The sequence below is a fragment of the Dicentrarchus labrax genome, unplaced genomic scaffold (genome assembly GCF_905237075.1).
Source record: "Dicentrarchus labrax unplaced genomic scaffold, dlabrax2021, whole genome shotgun sequence".
NCBI lineage: Eukaryota > Metazoa > Chordata > Actinopteri > Moronidae > Dicentrarchus > Dicentrarchus labrax.
Window position 1 is genome coordinate 5651587 of NW_026136704.1, and position 25644 is coordinate 5677230.

Here is a 25644-nt window from a genome sequence, read left to right on the forward strand (position 1 = left end):
CATGCCATCTCCATATAGTCCCCCTCACATTCTGAATCATTGATTTTGTACTCGGTGCTCCCTTTTAGTCTGTTTAAGTTTAAACGTCTTAGCCAGGAAGCAGAGTTGCTCAGAGGCAGTAAAAAGGTGATTGAGTGCTTCCCAGTCATCCCAACGTTAACTGTCCTGATGTTCACAACTGGACCTGGATGAGAGAGGAACACCCCTCTCAGACAGTGCCATTCTCCAGGGCCAGCCGACCACAACCACCATCATCCCATCTGACTGTAAACTGTGACCAGTAGCTGCAAAAAAGAGCTTTCAGGAAGGTTGTTTTAATAGCCCAACTGGGAAGCCAAAGTCCACTTTGTGCCAGGAATTGACTGCCATTTGATTTGCGCGTCTTTTGACACCTGTCATACATATTGGCTTCATGCCAAAGGCTAGCTGTCTAGCTGCTGAATCCTATTACCCTAAGCTGTGGATTACCATGTTGAAAAGGGAGGCTGCTTCATTGGCCCTGGCAGAGGTTTCTATGCTATATTGGTCTCATCCGTATCACTTGATTACAAGTTGAGTCAAACACGATCCACCCAGTAGCCATTATGTAACCCCCTTGGATTTGCTATGGTATCATGACTGCTATCATGTTTACTCTGCTCCTCACTAGGTCAGAACATGTAAGTGCTCTAATTAACAACAGTATAAATAGGTTACTTCATTTTGTTTATTGTTGCATTATTTAACTTGGGTATTCCCACTTTGGCTGCAGCAAACAATAATTTTCCTTATCGATTACTTTGTTTATGGTTTTTTGATTAATGTTTACTGTGTTCAGACTGCTCAACAGTCCAAACCCACAAATAGTCGGTTAACTATCATACATTTTTGTATTTAGAAAACCTTAAACCCAAGAATATTTGGCATTTGTAGCTTGAAAAAAGACGAAAACAATAAATCAAAATAGCATTTTCTGTCAACTAATTGAATCTTCCTTAGTACCACCTCTTTTTGCTCTGTTCTCCAATAACAGTTGAGCAAGGCTCAGTCAAGTTTTTCCTACCCTATACTTAGATATGCTATGTGCTAGTATAGCTTAACAAAATTTTGAAGACTGTTAAAAGATAAAAGTGACATATGTCGCCTTTATCTCTTAACCATCTTTGAAATGTGGTTGTCTTTTCAGTATAGACAAGCACATAGCATATCAAAGTACAGGAAAGGAGGAAGTTGCCAGAGGGGCGTGGCGTAGGAAGGGACAATTGATTATTTGGCTAATCATTTCAGCTCTTACAACATCACAGGGTTGAGTCATTAAAATAATGAAACAAATTGCCCCTCATAGGAGGAAAGCAGCAATGGAATGTTACATATTTATTTAATTTGTTGCATCCTCTTGAATATATCTGTAGAAAGGTTGTTCATTGAAACCTGCACTTACTACTTATCTTTATTTTGCTGAAATTTTAGAAATTCATGTTAAAGAAAATGAAAAATGTCTAGTATACTATAGTGTGTTAGAAGGTGTGAAGATGGACAGTGCCATGAGGCTAAACCAGCTCATAGCTAATAAAACTGAAGCCAGTGACTGCAGAGAGTGGAATGCTGACCAAGCTGTTGGTTTTCATGACCGACACCTTCCACCCCCTTCACCACACTCTGGTCAGGCTGAGAAGACTAAGCTAACTTCCCCTAAGGTGCTCTGCTGAGCGCCACAGGATGTCTTTTCTTCCAGCAGCTATTGTGTGATGAAGAGTGTAGGGGTGGTGTCACTGTTGTTCTCCATACTCCCACACTGCTATAACAGCTCTCCACCCACCAGTCACCAGCACCAGTCCTTGATGAAAGCAGGCCCTGTTGTTCACGTTTTCTTGCTGCTCTGCACTAAAGGACCTTTTTCATTATTCATTATACCTTGTAGTTTATACTTTTGCCCATTTTTATGCATTATAGAAGGTAACAGTTCAGCAGTATTACATAAAAGGCCCCCTCCACACACGAAAACTTGTTGTTTCAACAGTGTGATGTTTGATCTTCAGTGTGTAGAATGCTGTCTGTGCAGAGTTTGACACTAGAAGGATATTTTCACATTCATCTGCTGAAAGTAGAAAGTTTCTCTGGAAACGTGGCAGTGCAATCATCTTAATTGCATTAATCTTACCTACAAGAGAAATAGGAAGAGTCTTCCAAAAATGTATACTTTGTTTAAGTTGCTCAATCTTATTATACCAATTCTTCTGTAAAAGGTCCTCAGGGTCTTTAGTCACAGTTATACCAAGATATGAAAAGTCTTTTAAAAGCTTTTTTAAGAGGAGTAGACTGTACATATGTCATATCAACTTAGTTAGAAATGAGTTTTTTTGTTAGAAAATTAGAAATTGGCATCAACTCACTTTTGTCCCAGTTAACAGAGAATCCGGAGAGTCTGCCAAAGTTGCTAATTAAAGTCAAAAGATGAGGTATTGAAGCTTGAGTATGAGAAATGAATAAAAGAATGTCGTCCGCATACAGTGAAATATGATGCTCTTGTCCATAAATGTTGATAGGCGATATTAGACAACTTTGTCTAATACTGGCTGCTAGCGGTTCAATAATAATTGAGAACAGGAAAGGGACACCCCTGACGAGTTCCACGACTGATTGCAAAAGGGCATGAGATATTTTGGTTGGTTATGATAGAGGCGGTTGGATGTGAATAGATAAGCTCAAGGAGGAGATTATTTTTTAAGGATTTTAATGCAAAAATGATCCCTTTTTAGACGCACATTATTGTTCCAAGAAGACTATTTGTATTTATGTCTAAAAACATGTCTGGAGAGGATCTTTAGCTATTATTCCATTACATTATTACATCATGCTACATACATTATACATATGTATATGTATTATATGTATTTTTGACTTTGGCTTTCTCTGTTTTCTATCTTCTAGTGGAGGAGTCAGATATCATAGACTTGGAGAAGCGCTACTGGCTGCTGAAAGCCCAGTCCAGAACCGGCCGCTTTGACTTGGAAACCTTTGTCCCTCTTGTTTCTCCTCCCATCCATGCCTCACTGAGTGAAGGTAAGACAATATTTACCTGTATTTATCACATGTCTCATGGGGGGTATTAAGTGCATGAATCTATAAATAAGATCATCATGGCCCTATGTAGGTCATTAGGCTTTGCAATGCAATCCCTCACCAGCGATTACAGCCCACTTCAAAGACAAATATTATCTAATATATCTGTGTTTTTGATGTTGTTTTCCAGGCTTGTTTCACGCCTTCGATGAGAATCGGGACAATCACATCGACTTTAAAGAGATCTCTTGTGGACTCTCAGCGTGCTGCAGGGGGCCTGTTGCTGAAAGGCAGAAATGTAAGCCATGCTGTGGTTTGATATCATTACAGATAAACAAACCCCAGAGTCTTCACATAGTCAGATCAAGCCTTTTTATCGTAAGAAACTCAGTCTGTTTCTTCTTTGTAGCTGTTGTCTGGAGTTTGAATGTAAGTTGTCGAGTGACTGTTTCTGGAAAGTGTTGATTGGTTCTGTAGGTCATTAGTGCGCAATCACTGTTGTCATCAGAGTTCTCATTGGTGCCTGAAATTACATTTGCAGAAATGGAAACGTATTGGATTTACTGCTAATAGACTAAACAGCAGGGTGCTGGGTTTCCAGGCAGCAGAGAGCAGCGTTGTGCTTTATAACCATATCTGTATGTCACCATCTCATCTCTCTCTTTCACTGCCAGTTTGCTTCAAAGTGTTTGATGTGGACCGAGATGGCATTCTGTCTCGAGATGAACTCCATGAAATGGTGGTGGCCTTGCTGGAGGTGTGGAAGGACAATCGTACAGACACACTCCCTGTAAGTTCACAAACACACACCGAACATAGATGTAGGTAATCACTCTATGTGGACTAAGGCCGTCATCATGATTGTACTAAACATCAAACCCTTATTTAATTTGTTATTGTCACATCATGACTCTCGTCATGTTGCTTACATGTGTCTAACTGACATTGAAGGTCACATTCTCTTTTTTTATGTTTGAGCCCAGTAAACCTTTTGTATATGTTGTATAATTTCAGTCTAAAATTAAAAAATCTGAATTACAGACTTAAATATGATGAAAATATGATTTTGACAGGTGTTAAAAAGTAATTAGATTAATAAAGTTCCTAGTATAAAGTTTCAGTCTCACTTTTAAATGTGTTTTTGGGAAATATTTTTATTGATCATGCTGTAATAACTACAAAATGCAACTGACATTGAACCAATGCTGTTTTTCCTTCATATCCTTATGTATGGACGTGAAATAGGTCTTAAATTACATCCATGAAAGTCTTTTAAAAGGTTTTTAAAAGTCTTAAACTAACCTGCTGCAACCTGCAGAAGCATTTCACAGCAGTAGCTGAGGATAAGGTGCTTGGTGTTCGCTACTTAATGCTAATATATTTTGTTACCTTGCAGGAGCTGCAGAGTAGCGTGTCAGACATAGTAGAGGGCATCCTGAAGATGCACGACACAACCAAGGTGAGACACAACTCCTGGTGACAGAATCCTTATTGATGTAGCTGCCAGGAAGTTAATCCTTTGACTTCTGTCCCATGATATAATTTGATTTTATAACCTTGATTTAGAGAAAGTCAGCACTACTTGACACTCAACTCCAGCTTCAACCTGCATTCATATCCACATCCACATACTCAGGGAGCTGCCCTGTACACCCACAGCAACCTTCTAGTTTCCTGCCTTCTTGTCTTACCTCTAAGCTATTTTCATTCACAATAACTGTAGCAGATGAATAGATTTTCCATCCTTTTCAATGTCTCAGAGCAGTGTATACTTTGAGAATAGTGAATCTGAGTAATACTGACCTTTTGTGGGGGTTTTTTTTTACTCCTCACCAGCTGGGTCACCTGACCCTGGAGGACTATCAGATCTGGAGTGTGAAGAGCGCTTTAGCCAATGAGTTCTTAAACCTGCTTTTCCAGGTCAGTACACCCACATACTGTAGTTGCACAACTTGTTGAAATTGAAACACAGTATTTATTCATCATCATTTGTTTTGCGTATATCTGTGTGTTTTTCTTGGTCCAGGTGTGCCACATAGTCCTGGGGCTCAGGCCTGGTACTCCTGAGGAGGAGGGACAAATCATCAGGTACGTACCTGTCCTCTTTATCTCTAAAATCATATACAGTGTTGAGGACCTAAGGAATGTTTTCCTTTGGATTTGTGTTTTTATCTCTCTCTCTCTCTCTCTCTCTCTCTCTCTCTCTCTCTCTCTCTCTCTCTCTCTGTCTCTGTCTCTGTCTCTGTGTGTCTGTGTGTGTGTGTGTAGGGGTTGGCTAGAGAGGGAGAGCAGACATGGGCTGCAGCAAGGTCAGAACTGGTTCCTCATCTCCATGCTGTGGTGGCAGCAGTGGAAGGACTATGTTAAATACGTAAGTTCAGTTAAAGAAGGCAATATGTGTTGCTCAGTAAAGATGTGATTATGCATTCAGACCAAATCAGGTGGTGTTGTGCTGTATATTTGCGATTTAGATCGTAACTGTTATGAAACAATCAGAAAATAATGTTTCATTTCTCAGATTCACCGCCTTTCTCTCTACCTGCGTTCCCTCTCCTTATTCATTCTCTAGGTCACTCAACCACTGCCATCTCTCTGTCTCCCTTTAACAAAGGGACACAAACCAAAAGAAGCTTCTTGGTATCGCTATATCAGATGCGGACGTCAAAGCTGGGTACATAAAGTAAACCAAGCGAGGACACAGCTGGGAGTGTATCATAGTTTGGTCCATGATCTCTGCCTGGATAGCCCCAGGTTTCAGTGATATTTCAGGCAGCTGTGGAGCAGTTAGACTGGTCTGATAGCCGGATTGACCACTGCAGCATGATGTCTGGTTGAATTTTCCTAAAGCTGATTCTATTTCAAATTCTCTGCCACAGTTTTTTTTTTTTTTTTTTTGGCTATGCACTCACCGCCGCAACCTAAACCGACTAGCCCAACTCAATGAAAGGGAGGACTTTCCCTACCTGATTTGGTCTGAATCTGCCTGTACAGTGGTGTTGAGGTTTCAAAACCCAGCCTGACTGCATCATTTCACCTCAGGGCCTACTGCAGAGACGAATGTGATACTTAACATTCATCTTTTTTTATTTTATCACTATAACCCCTGCTTGGCCACTCACAGGCCATTCTTTATCTTGACTCTCAAAAACTTAAAATGCACATGTACCTGATTGATTTCTTGCACATCAATATGGGTTCAAGAGGAATCCCTCATACAGAACATTACATGTGACATGTTCTATATATTATCTAACTTGGGTACTGTAAAGTCAAACTCTAAATCATAGCTCACATGCAAAGGTTTAGTAGTTGTATGGACATTTATTGTTAAAAGCTTGTTTCCCATTTGCAGAGATGTGTCTGTTCACAGATTACTATAACTGCTACAGTAGAGTACAATACAGTTTATGAGACCAGGTTTGTCGCTGCATCTTGCACAATAACGTCACTGTTTTGAAAGTAAACACCACATTAATCTCAGATATCACTTTGAACAATGACAGGGCAGTCCCTGCTGTTATCTTCCTGTCCAGGAGCATAAGGGCATCGTGGTGGAGCAGCCGTCCATCCTGAGCTCGTTGCGAACTCCCATGGCCACGGCTACTATAGAGCCCACCCCACCAGACAGACTGGGAGGACTGGGAACCTTCAGCCCTGTCAGCCCCACAGAGGAGAGGTCACCTGATGCTGTGTCCAGCGCTTCGGAGGCTACAGAGACCGGTCGGTCAACACACTTCACCAAAGAGTACATAGCATATAAAAACCAAAGTACGACAGCTACTCAGATTTTTAACACTCATTTTGTGATTCTGTGTTGTTTCTGTTTGTTCCTCTTTTTATGGGTCTGTCCCAGCAGCCCTGAGCCCCCAGGTAGCTCCCTCTGCCACAGAGAGCTGTTTTGCCCGTCAGCACAACGTATCGGACAACAACAATCAGTGTTTTTCTGGAGCCAACGGCCACCTCCCCTCCCAGCTGGCAGCACAAAGACCTGGAGCCATCGACAACCAGCCTCTGGTCAACACTGACCCCATGAAGGCAAGGACGTGTGTGTGTGTGTGTGTGTGTGCGTGTGTGTGTGCGTGCGTGTGCGCGCGTGAGTGAGTGAGTGAGTGAGTGAGTGAGTGAGTGAGTGAGTGATGGTTGGTTTATTTTGTTTACCCGCGTAACAAAGTAAGTTGATTTACATGTGTAGTGTGTGTGGAAGTGCAGTAAGAAGCAGACACAGTATATAGGTGTTCACACTGAAAAACATTTAAAACCCCAGTCTTATTTTGCTAATGGGTTACATCTGTCTTAAATGCAACTCCAAACTATTTGGAATCCAGTGTGAACAGTTCACAAATCATCAATATATGATTGAAAATCAATTAATATAAGAATTGTAAACAAAACTAATTATGAAGAAACATGTTAAGTTAGCATTTAGAAAAGATGATGATGACTGAGGAAATGTAGGTTTACAGCAGGATGAGTGTTATAGTACAGGGCTCCAAACCAACTTTTTCACCACCTTCCCAAGACTCACAGAGAGCATCGTTCCACAGCAGCCACACAAATGTGGATCTGCAGGCACTTTTTTGTTCATCGGCCTGAGCACCTGCATCAGCCTATGCTGATTATCTCAAAATGCCAGATCATTGGCCCGATTAATCGGTCTATCACTACTCTGAAGGGTACAAGTTCTAATATATATCTATAGGTTACCTTGTTTGTTTAACCTATACATTAATAGAAAGGTAAAAACACTGGAACTGGATTGGAACTCTTTGAAGCAGCAGCCTCGCAGTGACTGTGTGCAGCTTCCTGTGTTCACCAACTGTATCTGGCATCCTGCACTGTAGCTGGAGACACTGCTTTAGGGTTAATGGTCGTAGTTTGAGTCAGGCTAGCTGTTTCCCCCTGCCTCCAGTATTCATGCTAAGCTAAGCTTTACACTAACACACAGACAAGGTATACAGACATGGTATTGCTTTTCTCGTCACACTTTCAGAGAGAAAGCATATCATTCAATTTACTAGAATGTGGCTTTTTAATTAGATACAGTTAATGTGATTTGATTAAGGGTACGAAAGGGTAAGAATTAATGTAAAAGTGTTGTAGTTAAGTTAAAGGAACAGATTTATTGAACATGGGGGGGGATCATAATGTTAAGCACACTTTGTGAATTACAGTGTTATTTAAAAATAATGTGAACAGATAAAAGTGTATAATCAAAAATAGCAATTTGGCAGTAATATAGAACTTTTTTGACTTTTAATGCCCAATTAATTATGCATTGTAAGAGAGTGGGTGGAATAAGCTGTAGTTTCAGCCTACACCTATTCAGTCGCATTCAGAGCAGTTTTTTTAATTATTTGCGGACCAAAAGATATTTCAGTTTCAGATCCAGTTTTGGTTACGTCAGAAAACCCATATCCCAAAAACCGCTCAGGCGGTGAGCAGGTAGCATGGATCATCATGTTCACAGCTTTGCTTTGGCACATGTTTGACATATGAGAACAGTCAAGCTACTTGGTCTCAGAGAAGACTCCAGTATCAATACATTCCCTCTGGACTCGCAAGCTCGTCTGTTCACAGGAATCAAATGGCTCTTCTTCAAAGCCATGCATTTAAAAGACAGATGTGATCCAGACCTTTGAGGCAATAAATGCAAATTTCACAGCTTGTTTATCCTTACAGAATTAGCGATCTTTAGCACATATAAAACAACACAACAATGTGTTAGAAGAATATTTTCGCCAGATTCTTTTCGGGTTTGACAGAAATGATCTGAGATTCTCAATTACGAGACACTCCTCCTCTGCTGGCAATGGTTGTCAGGGACCAGATGGTGCTTCCTTTTCCTTTGTCTTATCTCTACAATTTGTTGTAATGATAGCAGCCTGCCAGCCTGTGCATAGCATTAGGACACTGTCTCTGTCTATTATCTGTAATTCTAGGAGGCAGATAGTGTCTTTTGTGCACGTATTTAAATGCTGATGTCTGTGCTGTGCCCCTTCAGGCCCCTACGTTAACCATGGAGGGTGGCAGACTGAAGCGCTCCATGCAGCTGGCGCCTGGTAGAGACTTTGAGACCGTGCCAGAGCCGGTGTGGCGGGCGCTCTACCACTGGTACGGTGCCAACCTCAGCCTGCCGCGACCGGTGAGTGAAGACAGCACACCCACTCAACAGCTAATGAACCTCACTATCACTGTGCTGCACGCTTGGACAATGTTAACATCACAGTATACTCTTAAGAGCAGAGCTTTAGTCTTGAGACTTGAACAAGTCAGACTTAAAAGGATAATTCCGGTTTAATAAAACCAAGGTGTTATTTTTGATTCATTTTTCGAACATAATCCAACAGGCAAGGAACACAAGTGGGCAGTCAGACAGGATTAACACAGGACATCATTTCATAGAGATGATCGACTTTATTGGAACTAAAACTGAAAGTTAGAGCACCTGAAATGTCAGTAATAATTTCCTCATTGCACAGGAACACTGTGTGCACAACTACAGTAAGAAGAGTAGGTCAGAGTAGAACCTGGAAGTCTGTAAATTGTAGTGAATGTTTACAACACATAAGCATTCATTTTCTCTTCTAAATGAGTTTAACAAACACTGCTTGTGTTTGTTGACTTTTTAGTGAATGCTCCTGCTTCCTATTAATATCTTGGTAAATTGAATGTTGTTATTACCAGTAGGAATGATGAGTAAAACTCTGAAATTAAGACTCTAACTTTAAGTCCTGACCTACAAACAGATATGACAGTGACAGGCATGCCCTCAAATGATGTTTAACCGTGGGTTATAAACAAACTCCCAGGTTGGACAAACTCATTTGGAAAACATTGTAGTGATCTCTCCCTGTTCCCAGATCTCAGCAATTAGCTTGGGTGCAAGCGTAGCTGACAGAAATGATGGGCAAAACTACAGAGGATTTAGCTGTAGTAAACTGGAATTATCCTTGCATCCAGAGACCTGAGAGTTTTGTGACTTGAATTGTACTTCCAAACAGTTACAAACAGTTCTGCTTAACCATTAGATGATAACAGTGCATATAGACCTTTTTCACAGCATGTTTTTGACATGAAATAGTAGGGTAAACACAGGTGTTAGCAAGGATACTAATAAAGGTTCTGTTCCATTCAGGTCAAACAGAGTCAGGGTGCTGCTATTGTCTATGTTGGCTCACTGGAAAGGCTCTGCTACACTAAATGGAACTGAACCTTTATTATTATAATTGTCTGTCAGTCTACTATTTCATGTCAAAATGGCTGCTGTGTAAAGGGTCTAGTGTTTTATACAATAGATTTTGACAGCATAAATGATTCTCTTATGGATAGGTTGAACCCTTAATAAGAAATTGGGCTGAAAGCAGTGATTTGTATCTGTTCACAGTCCACAGTGTGGGTTATAGAATGCTACACTTTCAATCTCATTCGGTTTTTTTGTTTCACAGTTGCATTTACCATAGTTTCAGTTGTCATAACCTTTGGTAGACAGGTATGTGTCCCATTTTGACCAATACTCTAATCCCTTTTCTTTCTGTAATCATAAACGGAATGTCATGCGTTCTATGCTGTATATGCTGTTTACAGTACCTATCCATGGGTTCAGGGTGGGAAGCTCTTTAAAAAGCATGAGAGCTAATATATGTCTCTGGTATCCAGATCATTAGGCGTATTTCCTAAAGCACAGACTGCCTTAACAGGTGGGTCTCAGTTCGGCTTTCACTGAGCGCTTGTGCACAATCAGCACATGGAATGTGGGAACTGTTAAGAAATCCTCTATAATTATGGAACATTATTTGGTAACCACGGTAACACATACATCATAACTAATAACTAACTAAAAGCAATAATGTACGATTTATTTTATTTGGTCTAGATCTATGCACCAAGCGACCTTAAAGACAAACCCATAGGTCATAGGCTTCCAGACTGATCAATGCACTCTGTGGTTTCCATTCTTGAAAAGTATAGTACTCAACTTGCAGACACTTGAAACTCTGCCTTCCGCCCACGCAGGTTATCCTGGAGAGCAAGACAGGGCAACCAGAGCTGGAGCTCTTCCCCCGCTACCTCCTCTTCCTCCGCCAGCAGCCGGCCACACGCACCCCCCAGTCCAACATCTGGGTCAATATGGGTATGACCAGCCTGCGAATGTTCCCACCGTATTTGCCCCCACCAAGAGGTAACGTAAGCCTGCAGCAAGACCAGAGCAAGCCGTCGACAAATGCTTCTCATTGAACTACCCCGCATCCCCCCTTTTTAATCCTCCCAGAGTGGACTGATCCAGCCCTGGCACTGCTCTGGAGTGGGAAGTGGAATGAACCAATGGCCCATGAAGGGGAAAGACTGCTGATCACTCTAAAAGTTGCATAATTCAACCCTTTTAATCTTCACATACCTTGCCATTCGAATATTCGTTTTGACGTCACTTGTTCTAGTGCTCTACGCTCATCTGGGTGGGGTCTGCTCGAGGTTTCTGCCTGTCTTTTTCCTTGCCACTGACCCCAAGTGCTTGGTCATGGTGGGAACTGTTGGTTCTCTGTAAATAATTTTATAAGGAGCTGCTCTATTTGAAAAGTTTCTTGAGATAACTTCTGTCATGATTTGGCCCTGTACATATAAAATTAAATTGAATTGAATTAATTGGTTTCTAGGGAAAGTCTTGTTCTAGATATCCGTTGTCCATCTTCAGGATATCCACTGGGTAAACCAGTAGCCCTGAAACGTTGGCTGTTGCCCCCAGATGATAAATACCGGAATGGCTCCAAGATTGATGTTTAATTACAGAGTTGTCTAAGCTTGTTATTGCTTGTTTGGTTCAATGTTCCAATCAACAACAAGCTGGCTAGTTTGAATACCTTTTGCCTGTTTGGTCTTCGTGTCAGTGTTGTTATAATGTATTTAATGATGGAAGATTCTCATTTAATCCAGTCTGTAACCACTGCCACCTCTTCACTATTTTATGGCTCAGCCAGATGCAGGCAGATATGACAACATGCAGTATTACAGAGCAGTTAGTTGGTATAAATATCAAATATAAAATATCTGTCACTTTATTTAGGCTGATGACTGTAGCAAATAAAGTAAATTTATTTCAGTCATTTCCACTTCAGTCAATTCAGGTCTGATGTACTCACAATAGAAACCCTATATATAGACCCACTCACTCGCTCAATAAAAGAAACTGCCTTTCACTCCATTGTTTATTGTCCCTTTGCATTATGTCTAAATAGATATAATGGACAAGTATAAACTGAAAATGCTTCACTGCAAAAAGAAAGCAGATGACAAAGCATAAAGTGGAGATTTACACAGTTGCACCATTGTAATCAGGTCGGGGCATCAGCACTCAGCATGAGAGCCCTGGTCCAAATCAAGTCAGCATATCAGGTTTCAGGCCACAGCGCAGACCTGAATCCCTGGTGGAGCTGTGGCTTCCATCATGACTCATACTCTGTCTGAGCAGCAACTTGTACTTGCTGGGCAATAAGACCCTGTCTCAGGCATGTGGCCAAATATCTGAAATGGATCTAATTATGCATCATATTCAGCATAATGTCTTCCTGACAGCCTGGGGCAAGAGTAGAGCACTCAAACAAGTGGAGAGGACGGTTCATTTTGTGGCAAAGCTGTGTAGATAGAAAAATGGTAACATTTGAAAATCAGATATTAAAAGTTGTATTAATCATTTTAAAATCAGTATCAGTTATTTAACAGGACTAATATTTATTGGTTTGTATTTGATTTAATCCAATCTGAGTCCACTAAATCCACTAAGTTGATTGACCAATCAAGTCTGTGCTGATTGCCAAAAAAGCCCTTTCTTGCTGCTTCCTTACAACTAATCCTCAGTCACCAGAATGCTGTTATCGATCAGTTGTTTGAATCTGTGAGCTTGTGCATACGAGGGAAGAAGCTTCAGCTGAGTTTTAAACGTGTGCTTGTCTTCAGATTGTGTGATTGGGTCAGTTTGTGAATGTTCCTTTCTTCTTTGTGCACTTCAGCAGGTAACGTGCCATCCCCCAATGCTCCTCTTAAGAGGGTGTTGGCCTACACAGGCTGCTTCAGCCGCATGGGCACCATCAAGGACATCCATCTATACCTGTCCCAGAGACTACGCATCAAGGAGGAGGACATGAGACTCTGGCTGTACAACAGTGAGGTGGGCCTGAAAGCTGACACAAAAGCCCCCTTTACTTTTCTATGAAATGTCAGATATTTGTCAACCAGTATATGCACAAGCCTCAATACATAATAACATATTTCCAAATGTGTCAACATAGAGAGCCTAGCCTATAGCATATCTATAAGTACAGGAAAAGAGAAAGTTGACCGAGGTTCTGACCAATGCTTTCTCAACTGTTATTGGAGCACACTTTTAAGCTGAATTGTTGCAGGAGAAATAACTGCTGATTAATAATTCAATAGTCCTAATAAATCAAAAGTTATAAAGCAGTTGGATAAAGTACTCCCAGTTTCAGCGTGATGTCTCCTCTTTGTCCTGCAGAACTACCTCACCCTCCTTGACGATGAAGATCACACACTGGAAAGCCTAAAGATCCATGATGAGCAGCAGCTAGTTATTGAAGGTATAAAACACGTCCCCCTTTCTGTTAACATCTCTATTCAGAACTCTCTTCAGACTCATAACAGTGCTATAACTGACAGATATTGTAATAATGTAACAGGTCATTCGGAGTAATGGCACATGAAAGTGGGAGCAAAATGGTTTAATCTCTTCCTCTTCCACCACAGTTAGGAACAAAGACATGAGCTGGCCTGAGGAAATGTCTTTCATTGCCAACAGCAGTAAGATGGACAGACACAAAGGTAAGCTGGAAGACACTGAATGAGCTTACTGTGTATTTGTACACAATATTTGTAAGGCAGATGGTAGAGGACTGGTAGTTTCAGTCAGGCATTGTCTTGAATACACATGCTCTGATTGGTGAATATGAACATTCAGAAATTCTTTAATCATAGCACATCTTATGGACTCTTACAAATAAGAGTCTCCAAAGAAATATAATGATTTTAAAGTACTATGGGGGAAATAAATGCAGTAATAGTTTTTTTTAGTCAGGGTTAGTTAGGGAGAGGACCAGAGGGACAAAACCTAAAACCCCAATCAGAGATGATGAGTATCATGGTGGGTGGTTATCAATGTTCTTTGAAGAGTGAGAGTTTGACGCAACATTTAATTCTTGGTCAAAATGGAACAACCAGTGCTGTCTACTTTGTTAAAATGGAGAGCTATAAGGACATAACATTATATAACATTATATAAAATGATTACAGTAAAAAGCTGTATAAGACGAGAGAAATACTGGTAGAGGATGGATAATCACTGTAACGTTTAAAGTCTTCATATTACCAGAAGCAAACAGGAAAATGTGTTGTCTCTGAATATCACCCAGGCAGCAATTACATTGTTACCACAATGTAATTATGACAGTTTAATAATATACAGATTTAAATCCTAGGAGACAAGGTTTAAGAAACACAATTCAATAATGCATACAGTTTTCACTACTGTAATTACACGGCTTCATTTGGTTACATGAGAAACATATGGCTCAACAAGTTTGCATATATAACGTAATCATCAGCCAAGAATCGATACCACTGATAGATACATTGTCAGGAAAAGAACTGGCACCTTTTACAGCCAATTTAAATCCCAAACTCTGAAAATAACCACCTCCAGAGCAGGTTAGGGGTACAGCATAAGTTACCATTGAGATCTAGCCAGGTTAAAAGAGAGCAACCTTTGTGACAATAAATAATCTGGTGTTAGGCTCAAAATACCCTGTTAACCCACTAATCTTGCTTCGTAGTACACTCCTCTGACCTTAATGATATAGTACAGCACTTCGTGCTAATCTGCTGCTCACTAACACCTTTAAATACCGTATGTGGTTATTTTCTTCTATGTTGTCCTTTTTACGATCATTCTCACATGTTTTACAGCAGGTGTTTCAGCAGCTGTTTGACACTGAATTCCAGATGTCTTCTTTCAAAGTTGATGCAGGGTGTAATCACACATTAATGCAACATAAATATGGTAGATTTAATAAAAAGTTGCTATGTAGATTTATATTAATGGTTGTTGGGTAATGTTCAAGCATGCTGAGAGTAATTGATATAAACTCTGGCATTCGGCTGTCACACTGCAGCAGTGATCTTCACAGTTGGTCATATGTGCAATAGTAAAGGATATTAAGGTCGTTGGTGCTGGTCTGTAAAGAAAGCTTTTTGTGCTTATTTAGCGTTTTTTCTCCTGTTGAGTGTTGTTTTAAATCTGATCATCATGTCCTTGTTTGCCTTCCCAGTTCCTACAGAGAAAGGAGCCACTGGACTCAGTAACCTTGGCAACACCTGCTTCATGAACTCCAGTATCCAGTGTGTGAGCAACACCAAGCCTCTCACTGACTACTTCATCTCAGGGAGACACCTCTATGAGCTCAACAGGTACCCATTTTAATGTATTACTTTGGTATAGATCTTGCCAACATTGTTCTGAATTTATCATTCAACTGGCTCCCAACTTGGAGTCTCGACCCTCAGTAGGGGTTGCTAAAGCTTCATGGGGTTGTGAGGCCTTCTTGATTTGTAGGAAACCTTTTTCAAAAGAAATACACAGTAGGCCTATATATCAGCTATATCATAAGATATAAAAAATATATATCACAGTGGAAACCTTAACACTAGCTATATTGACAGAGCCTTTGCTCTCTGATAAACAGCCTTTACCTGCATTAGAAAAGTATAAACAACCAACAATGGACAAGTATTGGAGAGAAGAAAACACTGAATTTGTTAAAAAAGAAAGAAGCCTATTAAGTGTGCATGATTGTTTAAAAAGGAAAAAAAGAGAGAAGTGTATAAAAACTTCCTAAAAATATCAGGAAAACTCATCTCTGATCAATATTGACAGGAAATAATCTGCTCGAAATACATCCAAATCTCTGGTTTTACACAAACTTCCTGCAGTTATTGTGTTCTATTGTTATGCATTTAATATAATATGAAATATCTATAACATATGCCACTTTGTCAGTTTAAAACAGTTTCAAAGGTTTGAAAAGTTGGGAACCACTGTTCTAACTGGCTAATTTTGTTGGTGCATTTACAGAACCAACCCCATCGGGATGCGAGGTCACATGGCCAAGTGTTATGGTGACCTGGTAATGGAGTTGTGGAGCGGGACACAGAAGAACGTGGCTCCGCTCAAACTCCGGGTAGGCAGTTTTGATTTGTAACTCTTCACCTTTCTGAGATCTGAATCACAATTTTTGTGTTTGTTTCTGAACTTTTATACAGATATACACACTTTTATAAAGTGCCTTCAAAAATGCTTTTAAAAGTCATATAGATATAAAGCTTATGACGTAATTTCTTCCTCTCCAGTGGACAATAGCAAAGTACGCCCCGCGCTTTAATGGCTTCCAGCAGCAGGACTCCCAGGAGCTGCTAGCCTTCCTGCTGGACGGCCTCCATGAAGATCTAAACAGAGTCCATGAGAAACCCTACGTGGAGCTGAAGGACAGCGATGGCCGGCCTGACTGGGAGGTGGCCTCTGAGGTCAGAAATGTCCTAATATTTCTTCTCTGAGTTGCTGTCAAATCACACACACAGACACTATGCACATTTATTTGTTTTTAAATACACTTCCTCAGGATATCACTATCTCCGAAGCCAAGTAAGAATGTTTGCTCTTCATAATTGATCCTAAAGTCCATCTCTGGTTAATAATGTCACAACAGGTATTCAGTATTAATATTTTACATAATGTCTGTACACAACAGTGTTAAAGCCCCTGAAAACTTGGTTTCAAAACAGTATTTCTCTATAAAATTAAAGCGGCTATAATTGATATTTTAATATTAATGATCATGTCAAATGACATTGTGAAAACAGCTTCAGCTTTATGGAACTTTAAAGTGAGTTTCAGCTCAGTGTTTAGTTGTTGGGCTGCAACTTGACTGTTTTGGTTCACTGTTGCGGCTCTCATAGGGTCTTTTTTTTTTTTAGACCCACACACTACCTGCTCAATAGAAAACAGCAGACACACAAAGTTAGTGACTAGCTGGTGATCATAGTGAGGCACTGAGCATCTAAAGAGCCAGATATTTCCCTCAGGAAGACTGAAACAAAGCCAAAATAGTGAATATTGAACTTACATTTATCAGGTGACACAAGGACACTCCAAATGAATGCTAATGTTGCTCTGTAACTGCTAGATGTAGAAATAAGCTACTGTTTGCTAACAGGTTCAACATATTAACTTCAAAGGTGCTGATGTGTTAGTGTTGTGTTTACAGCTCGTTTCTGCTGCCCCCAAGTGGCCCAAAAAATCAGTTATTGCAGGTTTAAATATGTATGACTATATAAACAACAATCAAATTGGAAGTTTGAAAAAAGAGCATCCTAGTTATTTCTGAGGAGTTAAACACCCAAAAACTCCTCATCAGGACTGTGTGGGTGTGGTTTGATCAGATTAGATTGAGAGCAGCTGGAAAGCTACCCCACAGATGTCCTAATCAGAGCACTAAAGTACATGACATCATTTTTTCCCAACTGAGCATTTAAAACCAGTAACACAAAAATCACAAACAAAAATTTTAAATAACCAGAATTGTTCCAACTCTGTTAGAAGTGTTCATGTAGTATCCCAAGACTCAGAAAATGTGTTTGCAGGGATTGAAGATGGTTCAATTAGTTAAATATTATTTAACATATATCAGAGTAAGGGCATTGTGTTCCATTTTAAGATGTAGTTGTACCTTTTACCCACCAAACTAGTATTGCAGTGAACCATACTGGAGGCTGCATAATGGAGTCAATATTAAAAACATGTTCATTTTAAATTCTGTAACTTTAGAAATTAGCAGGTTGTCCATTTGACTGAATAATATAACAGCAAGCAATGTCTGAGATTTTCGAAATGTTGATTAATTCAGTTTGAAGAGAGATAATGAGATGGTGTGAGGAGGAGGAGGAGGTAATGAGCTCTGGTGTCCATTGTGAGAGAGTCAGAGGATGAGGAGCAGAGAGCAGTCAATACCAGTCAGCCCATCAGCTAAGCTCTCCTTTAAATTGGTAATGTTCCTGTATTGATGTCCTGTTTGTGTTCTGTATGTCCTGAGGGGTGGGATTTGCAGGATTATTGGTGTGTGAACTCACCACTCTGTGTGTGTTGTTTGTGTGTGTCCATGCTCCTCCACCCTGAAGGCGTGGGAGAACCACCTGCGTAGGAACCGCTCCATCGTGGTGGATCTGTTCCACGGTCAGCTCAAGTCCCAGGTGAAGTGTAAGACGTGCGGACACATCAGTGCTCGTTTCGACCCCTTCAACTTCCTGTCTCTGCCCCTGCCCATGGACAGCTCCATGCATCTGGAGATCACTGGTGAGGAGGATGGAGGACAGATTTTCGTAATAAATACATTTTTTTAAACAACAAAACTTGAATCATGTTTCTTGCTGTGTGTTTGTAGTCATTAAACTGGACGGCTCCACACCCATACGCTACGGCCTTAGGTTGAATATGGATGAAAAGTACACAGGGCTGAAGAAACAGCTGAGTGAACTGTGCAGTCTGAAGCCTGAGCAGATCCTCCTGGCTGAGGTCCACACCTCCAACATCAAGGTAATGAGACTGAGGGGGCACAGAGATGCACATTGACAGCTGATTGATTGATTGATTGATTCAGTGTCTGAAAGGCACTCTTCATAAATGCATAATTGCCAGTTCCATTACTCCATTACATATGCAGTGCTCTCTGTTATTGCTCTACTGTGAGGTGCTGCTGTCTGATGTCCAAATCCTATGTGTTCAGAACTTTCCTCAGGACAACCAGAAGGTCCGGCTGTCTGTCAACGGCTTCCTGTGTGCTTTTGAGATCCCGGTTCCGGGTTCACCGACATCACTGAGCTCACCCACACTATCAGGTTAGCCTGTTCACTCACACCTTGTCTTTGCGCTCTTATCAGCATGTCCAGAGTGTCCAATAACCTGATTTTTATTTTTAGTCTTAAAATGTCTTAAATATGACATTGACAGGTCTTATAGATTGATTGATTGGATGAACTTACTTACTATGTTACTTGTATAAAGTTGCATTTTTCACACTTTTAAATTTGTTATTGAGAAATTACTGTGGAGATCATGCTGTAACAGTTACACAACAAAACCAATACAGATTCATATCCTTCGTATACTGCAAAAACATTCCCTTCTACAAACAAGTCAACATTCTTAAATAGAATCATATTTTCTTGTATTCAGCAAAACAATCTCCCACTGTCATGGGCTTTGAAACTTGAAAGACATGTAGCAAGTTGCGCTTATTGCAAGCAAAGAAAACTCAATTATTTAATATTCTTAAAATAAGCATTCTTTATTGATCTTAATATGAGAATTTGTACCTTAATCTAAGATTAATAATTAGCAAGTCTTACAAAAAGACAGAATTTCTTCAAACAGCATAATAAAATAATAAAATGACTTGAAGCATTCCTATTTTTAGCATTTTCATTTCCAACACTGGGACAAGACTACTTAAATTTAGAAGTTGTGCAAGTGGAAAATAATCTTGTTCCTCTGCTGGGATATTATGCAAACCATTGTTGTAACTTGTTACCAATTCAGTTGAGCTCACTATTAGCTATAATGTATTATTAAGGCACAGTTAGATCTATTTTCTTAAAACCAGATGACATTTCTAATGAAAAACATGCTTGACGAGATTTTTTTTCTTTTCTGACAAAAAATGAGACTCATTTACCAGAAACAAGGCTTTTTTACTTTACTGTTGAGATTCCTTTTTTGTAGCCTATGTAGTATGGACGTAAAATAGGTCTTAAATTGCATTTATAATTTACCTTAAAAAGGTTCAATTTAACCTGCTGGGACCTGCAGAAACCCTGTGTATGTTAATGCACATTTTCTCATTTCCTGGCCTTCATTAGATATCACCCCAATAGCCAACGGCTCCACTGCTAATGGGAACCCGGTAAACAAGCCCGTCCTCATCCCCAACGGTGGGCCCAGCACCATGGTGCCCTGCAGCCCAGAGACACCCCTGGCCAATGGGGTCGCCAACGGACACATCACACCAGTGCAGGAGAGCCCCTTCATTGGATACATCATTGCCATGCACAGAAAGATGGTGAGAGTGTGCTGTATTGTACAGTACAATATGTGCAAAATAATATATATAGTCAGTAATTTTACAGTTGAATGGATGAATACTGTTAATATGCAGTGTTACTACATCATGTCCCTTTGCTGCCGTTGCTCTCTAGGCGATGGTTATCTAAACATATTATGTCATATTATATATATAAAATAACCTGCTACATTAAAATATTTGTTCCAGCATCCTTTGCACTCTGCACCATTGCACTATTGTCTCTCTGTCTACCTGCTATGTGTATGTGTATGTATGTATATGCCTATTTCTGTGTATGTACACTGAGGTCAAATTCCTTGTATGTGTGCAAATATCTGATTCTGAATCATTACACGTTTGTGTCGCCCCTTCAGATGCGTACGGAGCTGTACTTCCTGTCATCCCAGAAGAACCGACCCAGTCTGTTCGGCATGCCGCTCATAGTTCCCTGCACTGTCCACACCAGTAAGAAGGATCTGTACGACGCCGTCTGGATCCAAGTGTCCCGACTGGCCAGCCCACTGCCCCCACAGGAAGCCAGCAACCACGCCCAGGACTGGTATGTTGACACAATGTTTTGTGTTTTCGTGCTTTTGACAGAGCTATGTAGGTTGGCAGTTTTCCTCTTGCCTTCAGTCGTGCTAAGCTAGGCTAAACACATCACAATGCTACGCTAGTATCTTTGTGCTGATCTTACCGAGACATAGTCCTCTTATTTACTGTTACATATTGATGATGATTAGGAATGGCCTGAGCTGATCCTCACAATCAGGAATCAGGGCTAATCAGTATCTGCTGTCTGAAGCCTGATCCATTCCTTTGTTCAGAATAGTTTACTCTGGGTTCCACCAAAAGCCAAAAGTGCCCAATGCAAGAATAAAACTATTAGTAGTACTCCTCACACCTTGACTGTGGAGAGGCAAAGAAAAAGTTTCAAACAATGATATCCACATCGACAGTGTGCATGAGGAACATGATTCTTGAATTCATTTCTTTGTCTTTTAACCTGCAGTGATGACAGTATGGGCTACCAGTACCCCTTCACTTTACGGGTTGTGGGAAAGGACGGCAACTCATGTGCCTGGTGTCCCTGGTACAGGTAAGACTGAGAGACATTGTACAGATTTTGATATAAGATTGTCATAAGTTTGTCATATTTGATTAGAGCACACATTTAATGTAAAAATGTATGATCAAAATATTAAATATATATATATATATATATATATAAATAAGGAAAACTCTTCTTCTCTTTGTCTGTGCACAAACATGGATCAGAATGATCAAATGACACAAAGACTAAAAATGACATTCAGAGTGATGCACATTTCTGTTTTGTTTGTATGCTGTGAATGTTAATAATGTATGGCTTCCACCTGTACCTGTCTGTGTTTCTCCAGGTTCTGTCGAGGCTGTACAATAGAGTGTGCAGAGGACAGAGCGTCTGTAGGAAATGCTTATATAGCTGTGGACTGGGACCCCACCGCCCTGCACCTCCGCTACCAGACCTCCCAGGAGAGGGTAAAACACACACACACACACAACACACACACACACAAAAACAAAAAAAAAACACACACACACACACACACACACACACACACACACACACACTGTCTCTCTCCCTCCCACGCTGGGGGCACTAGATAGACTCTCCCCAAACAAAGTGAAATGTAGAGCAGTAGAGCTATTTCTACAAAAAATGAAAGTCACAATTTTGTGTGTTTTCTTTTTCTTTCCTTTTTTTCATACATCCTGTCCATTTTATAATTATCTCGACATACAAGCTATAGCAATACATTACACAGTGTTAATTATCAGCCATTCACCACATTTCCCTGTCCTCCACATAAAGGAAAGTGCAATCCTTACAAACATACGTGCACAGTTTTTCTTTCCTTCAGTGTAATGGAGGATATACAGTATTTGTCACTAGCACTGTTTTTAGTTTTATGCCTCCTTTGTACTATAGTTGATAACTGTAGACAACCAAAATAACCTGCTGGAAAGTAACTGAGCCTAAAAATGAGATGATCTTGTCAGTATGTAAGAAGTAAGAGTGAGCCTCTGACTGTCTGCTGAGTCAGTTACACTGCTGCTGTCCCTCTGCCCTGCGGCCTACTGACATTTAGACAGATTTCCTTTCCCGCACAGGTTCCAAGGTTATAACTTTATCACTGTGGTTCACTTTCTGCTTGCGTTATTGTGTCAATTGTGAGATAAAAGCTAAGTGAGATAAGTAAGTAATAAGATGAGATGCTAAACACAACCTGCTGTAGTTCAGAGTTTGACCACACAGAGTTAGCAGTGAGCTGCTTAATGCTTACTTCAATCAGCTGATTTATTCTGCCCCTGAATTACTTCACCTTTTCTGCTAAAAGTGCTGCTTCAGGTATGCCTGTCGTAAGAAGATTTTATTATGAATGATATCGGTATGTTAAGAATATCACCAACATTTTAGCCAACATGATGCCAGAATAAGCAGCAGGGTTTGCCCTGCCATTACTGTATTGCCTGTTAAGGAAGGAATGACTCCATAGCTGACCTCTGTGCCAAATGTTGAAAATTTAGTTCAGTTTTTGTTAACAGACCCCAAAAAACCCATTTTATATGTTGTTTTGGTTGTGTGGTTTTATTTATGTTTTATTTATTTAGGATATTTTCATATCTTTTCCCAATTGCAATGTCTGCATATTCTTTAGAATTAAAAGTTCACTGCTTTTTGAAAGGGTGCACTTACATTATTATGCTCACCATTATATCAGTGGCATAAAATCTTCTTAAAATTACAATAATATTGTTTATTGCAATTGTCTCTAAGACAATTGGTCAACAAACGTAGTTATCATGGCTGGCCTAGCATCAACTGCAGCTTTGTGCTGAACAGAGCTGGTTATATAGCAGCAAAATACAGCTTAAAAACAGTACTCGCATACAGCTACTTAAGTTGTCAATCTTCAGATCTTCGTCTAAATTTCTCTCTTGCAGAGGTACATTTTTCGATAAGATTCCAAAATACGGAATAACTTTTCCAACTTGGCAAAAAGCTTTTCCTGTGTGAAATGTTACAAAATGCTTCAAAAACTTTTTTGTAGCTGTAACACATACAATTTGGCATCAATTTTATGTAGTCTGTATATTATTTATATTATGTTCATGTATATTATTTTCTGTATGTTAATCTTATGTTTTTATAACTGTAAAAGTTTTACTTCAGATGGAGGAATAAAAGCCCACCAGGGTTCCTGCCTCTCTGCGCTGTAAATTATTTGTTATCTTTGTCATTTTTATGTATTTTTTAAACCGCGACAGTAAACCTTTTTTAAAAACTGAAACTGAAGAAATGACAAAATGATAGCATTAGGTGGTGTCCTCTGAAACTCGAACTTGGTTTTTACACGGGTTGCACCTTTGCGAAAAGTTAGACAAAAAGTAGGACAGTGAATGCATCATCATCGCACTCACCATCATGGTCTCCCTGCAGATCGTGGAGGAGCACTGCAGTGTGGAGCAGTCCCGTCGGGCCCAGGCTGAGCCCATCAGCCTGGACAGCTGTCTGAAGGCCTTCACCAGCGAGGAAGAGCTGGGCGAGGATGAGCTCTACTACTGTTCCAAGTGCAAGACTCACCGACTGGCTACCAAGAAGCTGGACCTCTGGAGGCTGCCACCCGTTCTGGTCAGTGGCTCTCTTCTGAGTCTGTGTCAGATCTGAGCTCTGGCCTCACAGGGACAGGAGTTCCACATGTGCTGTTCAGTAGTATTTATTGTTAGGACAACACAGTATGTGTGATGTGTTTATATTTCTTGTTCAGATTGTCCACCTGAAGCGCTTCCAGTTTGTGAACGGCCGCTGGATCAAGTCGCAAAAGATTGTTAAGTTCCCGCGGGAAAATTTTGACCCCAGCGCCTTCCTGGCTCCCAGAGACCTGGAGCAGCACTGCCTCCACTCCCGCAGCGAGAGCGAGGATCTGCTGAGGGTTGGAGAAGACAACCTGTCCTCTATCTCTGCCCCCGCCGGCTTCTGCAATCTCCCCAAAGGTACCACATGTTGATTTAAGCCTGATATTGCAATCCACTCGTGCACACACTTTAACCACATTCACAAGAGACCTGTGCATCTTCCTCTGTTCTTTCATTTGGTGTCTGATGATTAAGAGCATGACAGCATGCAAAACAAAATAGACTGTGGTATAGCTGAGCCGAAGCCCAGTTGCAGAGGAAGTGTATTTAACCTTGTGGTTTCCCAACAGCCTCCCCCGCCTCTGGCAGGAAGTCGGCGCCTTCTCTCAGCCGGACCGGCAGCCCCTCCGGCAGCCCTAAGACCAGCAGCGGAGGGCGCAGACCAGGCCGGCTACGCCTGCCCCAGCTGGGAAGCAGAAACCGCCTCTCCAACAGCAAGGAGAACCTGGATGGAGCAGCTAATCCTGAGGCCGAGCCACGGGACGGTGCACCGCAGGCGGACACAGAGGGGAACGAGGCAGGATCAGAAGAGCCGATAGTGTCGGAATTGTCGCTCAGCACTGAGGCGTCCAGCAGCCACTGTGACGTGGTACTGGTGAACGGTGACAGCAACGGGCTGAGCTCAGACTGCAGCACAGAGAGTAGCATGGACCCTGATAATTCACTGCTACAGCACAGAGACAACATGTGTCTGGACGCCATCTACAACCTCTATGCAATATCAGTAAGTAGTTGTAGATTTTCTGATAGGCTCTCTCAATAGGCTTTGAAACAAGTCTAAAATATTTTTCTGCTTTATCTCTTCAGTGCCATTCAGGAATCATGGGAGGAGGCCACTATGTGACATATGCCAAAAACCCCAATGAGAAATGGTACTGTTACAATGACAGCAGCTGTAAGGTAAGACGCATCTTATTCTATTTCCACGGCTTTCATTACTATATTTTGATTATTGCCATGGGTAACTGGCCAAACAAACAGTATGACACCCTTACACAGTGCCTATAAATAGTATCCCCTTTGGACTCTTGCATCGACTGCTTGATAAACCCCACCCACTAACAGCTTTCTAAAACCAGGCAATACAGGAGCAAAATTGTAAGCACTGGATTTAACTGCATGTTTGTCAGTCCCTCATGCCTAACCACCCTCCACAGCCAAGATATGATGTTGAAAGATAGAAGCTAACTAAATTATTTTGTGGAACTGGAAACAGTAGCTTTCAGGGCTGAATCATCCACTGAGCGAGTCATGTCCCAGATGTTCCTGTACCATAGACCTTTTTCACAGCAGCCATTTTCAAATAAAATAGTAGGGTAAATGTAGGTTTTACCAATGATACTAAATTAGGTTCAGTTCCTTTCATGTCAAACAGAGTCAGGGTGCTGCTATTGAGCATGTTGCCTCAAATAAGAGCCATTATGTCCAGTGTTAGAGGCATCTAGTGGTGGATGCATGCCAACACACGTTA

General features: G+C 40.8%; 1 protein-coding gene across 5 annotated transcripts in view; it reads left to right on the plus strand.

Moving 5' to 3' along the window:
- usp32 (ubiquitin specific peptidase 32) overlaps positions 1-25644 on the plus strand; it is a 63672-nt gene that overhangs the window by 33843 nt on the left and 4185 nt on the right. The window contains exons 6-33 of one of the 5 annotated variants that reach the window (XM_051398065.1): positions 2911-3042; positions 3233-3340; positions 3717-3832; positions 4439-4501; positions 4879-4962; positions 5069-5130; positions 5311-5413; positions 6546-6762; positions 6896-7077; positions 9044-9184; positions 11056-11221; positions 13044-13201; positions 13547-13628; positions 13795-13869; positions 15372-15510; positions 16175-16280; positions 16450-16623; positions 18274-18448; positions 18537-18688; positions 18879-18990; positions 20011-20210; positions 20588-20772; positions 21226-21312; positions 21614-21734; positions 23698-23889; positions 24026-24251; positions 24464-24897; positions 24981-25073. In XM_051398065.1, coding sequence (XP_051254025.1) covers positions 2911-3042; positions 3233-3340; positions 3717-3832; positions 4439-4501; positions 4879-4962; positions 5069-5130; positions 5311-5413; positions 6546-6762; positions 6896-7077; positions 9044-9184; positions 11056-11221; positions 13044-13201; positions 13547-13628; positions 13795-13869; positions 15372-15510; positions 16175-16280; positions 16450-16623; positions 18274-18448; positions 18537-18688; positions 18879-18990; positions 20011-20210; positions 20588-20772; positions 21226-21312; positions 21614-21734; positions 23698-23889; positions 24026-24251; positions 24464-24897; positions 24981-25073 — 4085 coding nt within the window. The remainder of the gene's footprint in view (positions 1-2910; positions 3043-3232; positions 3341-3716; positions 3833-4438; positions 4502-4878; positions 4963-5068; positions 5131-5310; positions 5414-6545; positions 6763-6895; positions 7078-9043; positions 9185-11055; positions 11222-13043; positions 13202-13546; positions 13629-13794; positions 13870-15371; positions 15511-16174; positions 16281-16449; positions 16624-18273; positions 18449-18536; positions 18689-18878; positions 18991-20010; positions 20211-20587; positions 20773-21225; positions 21313-21613; positions 21735-23697; positions 23890-24025; positions 24252-24463; positions 24898-24980; positions 25074-25644) is intronic. The other 4 variants (XM_051398070.1, XM_051398066.1, XM_051398067.1 and 1 more) reach the window with 4 other exon arrangements.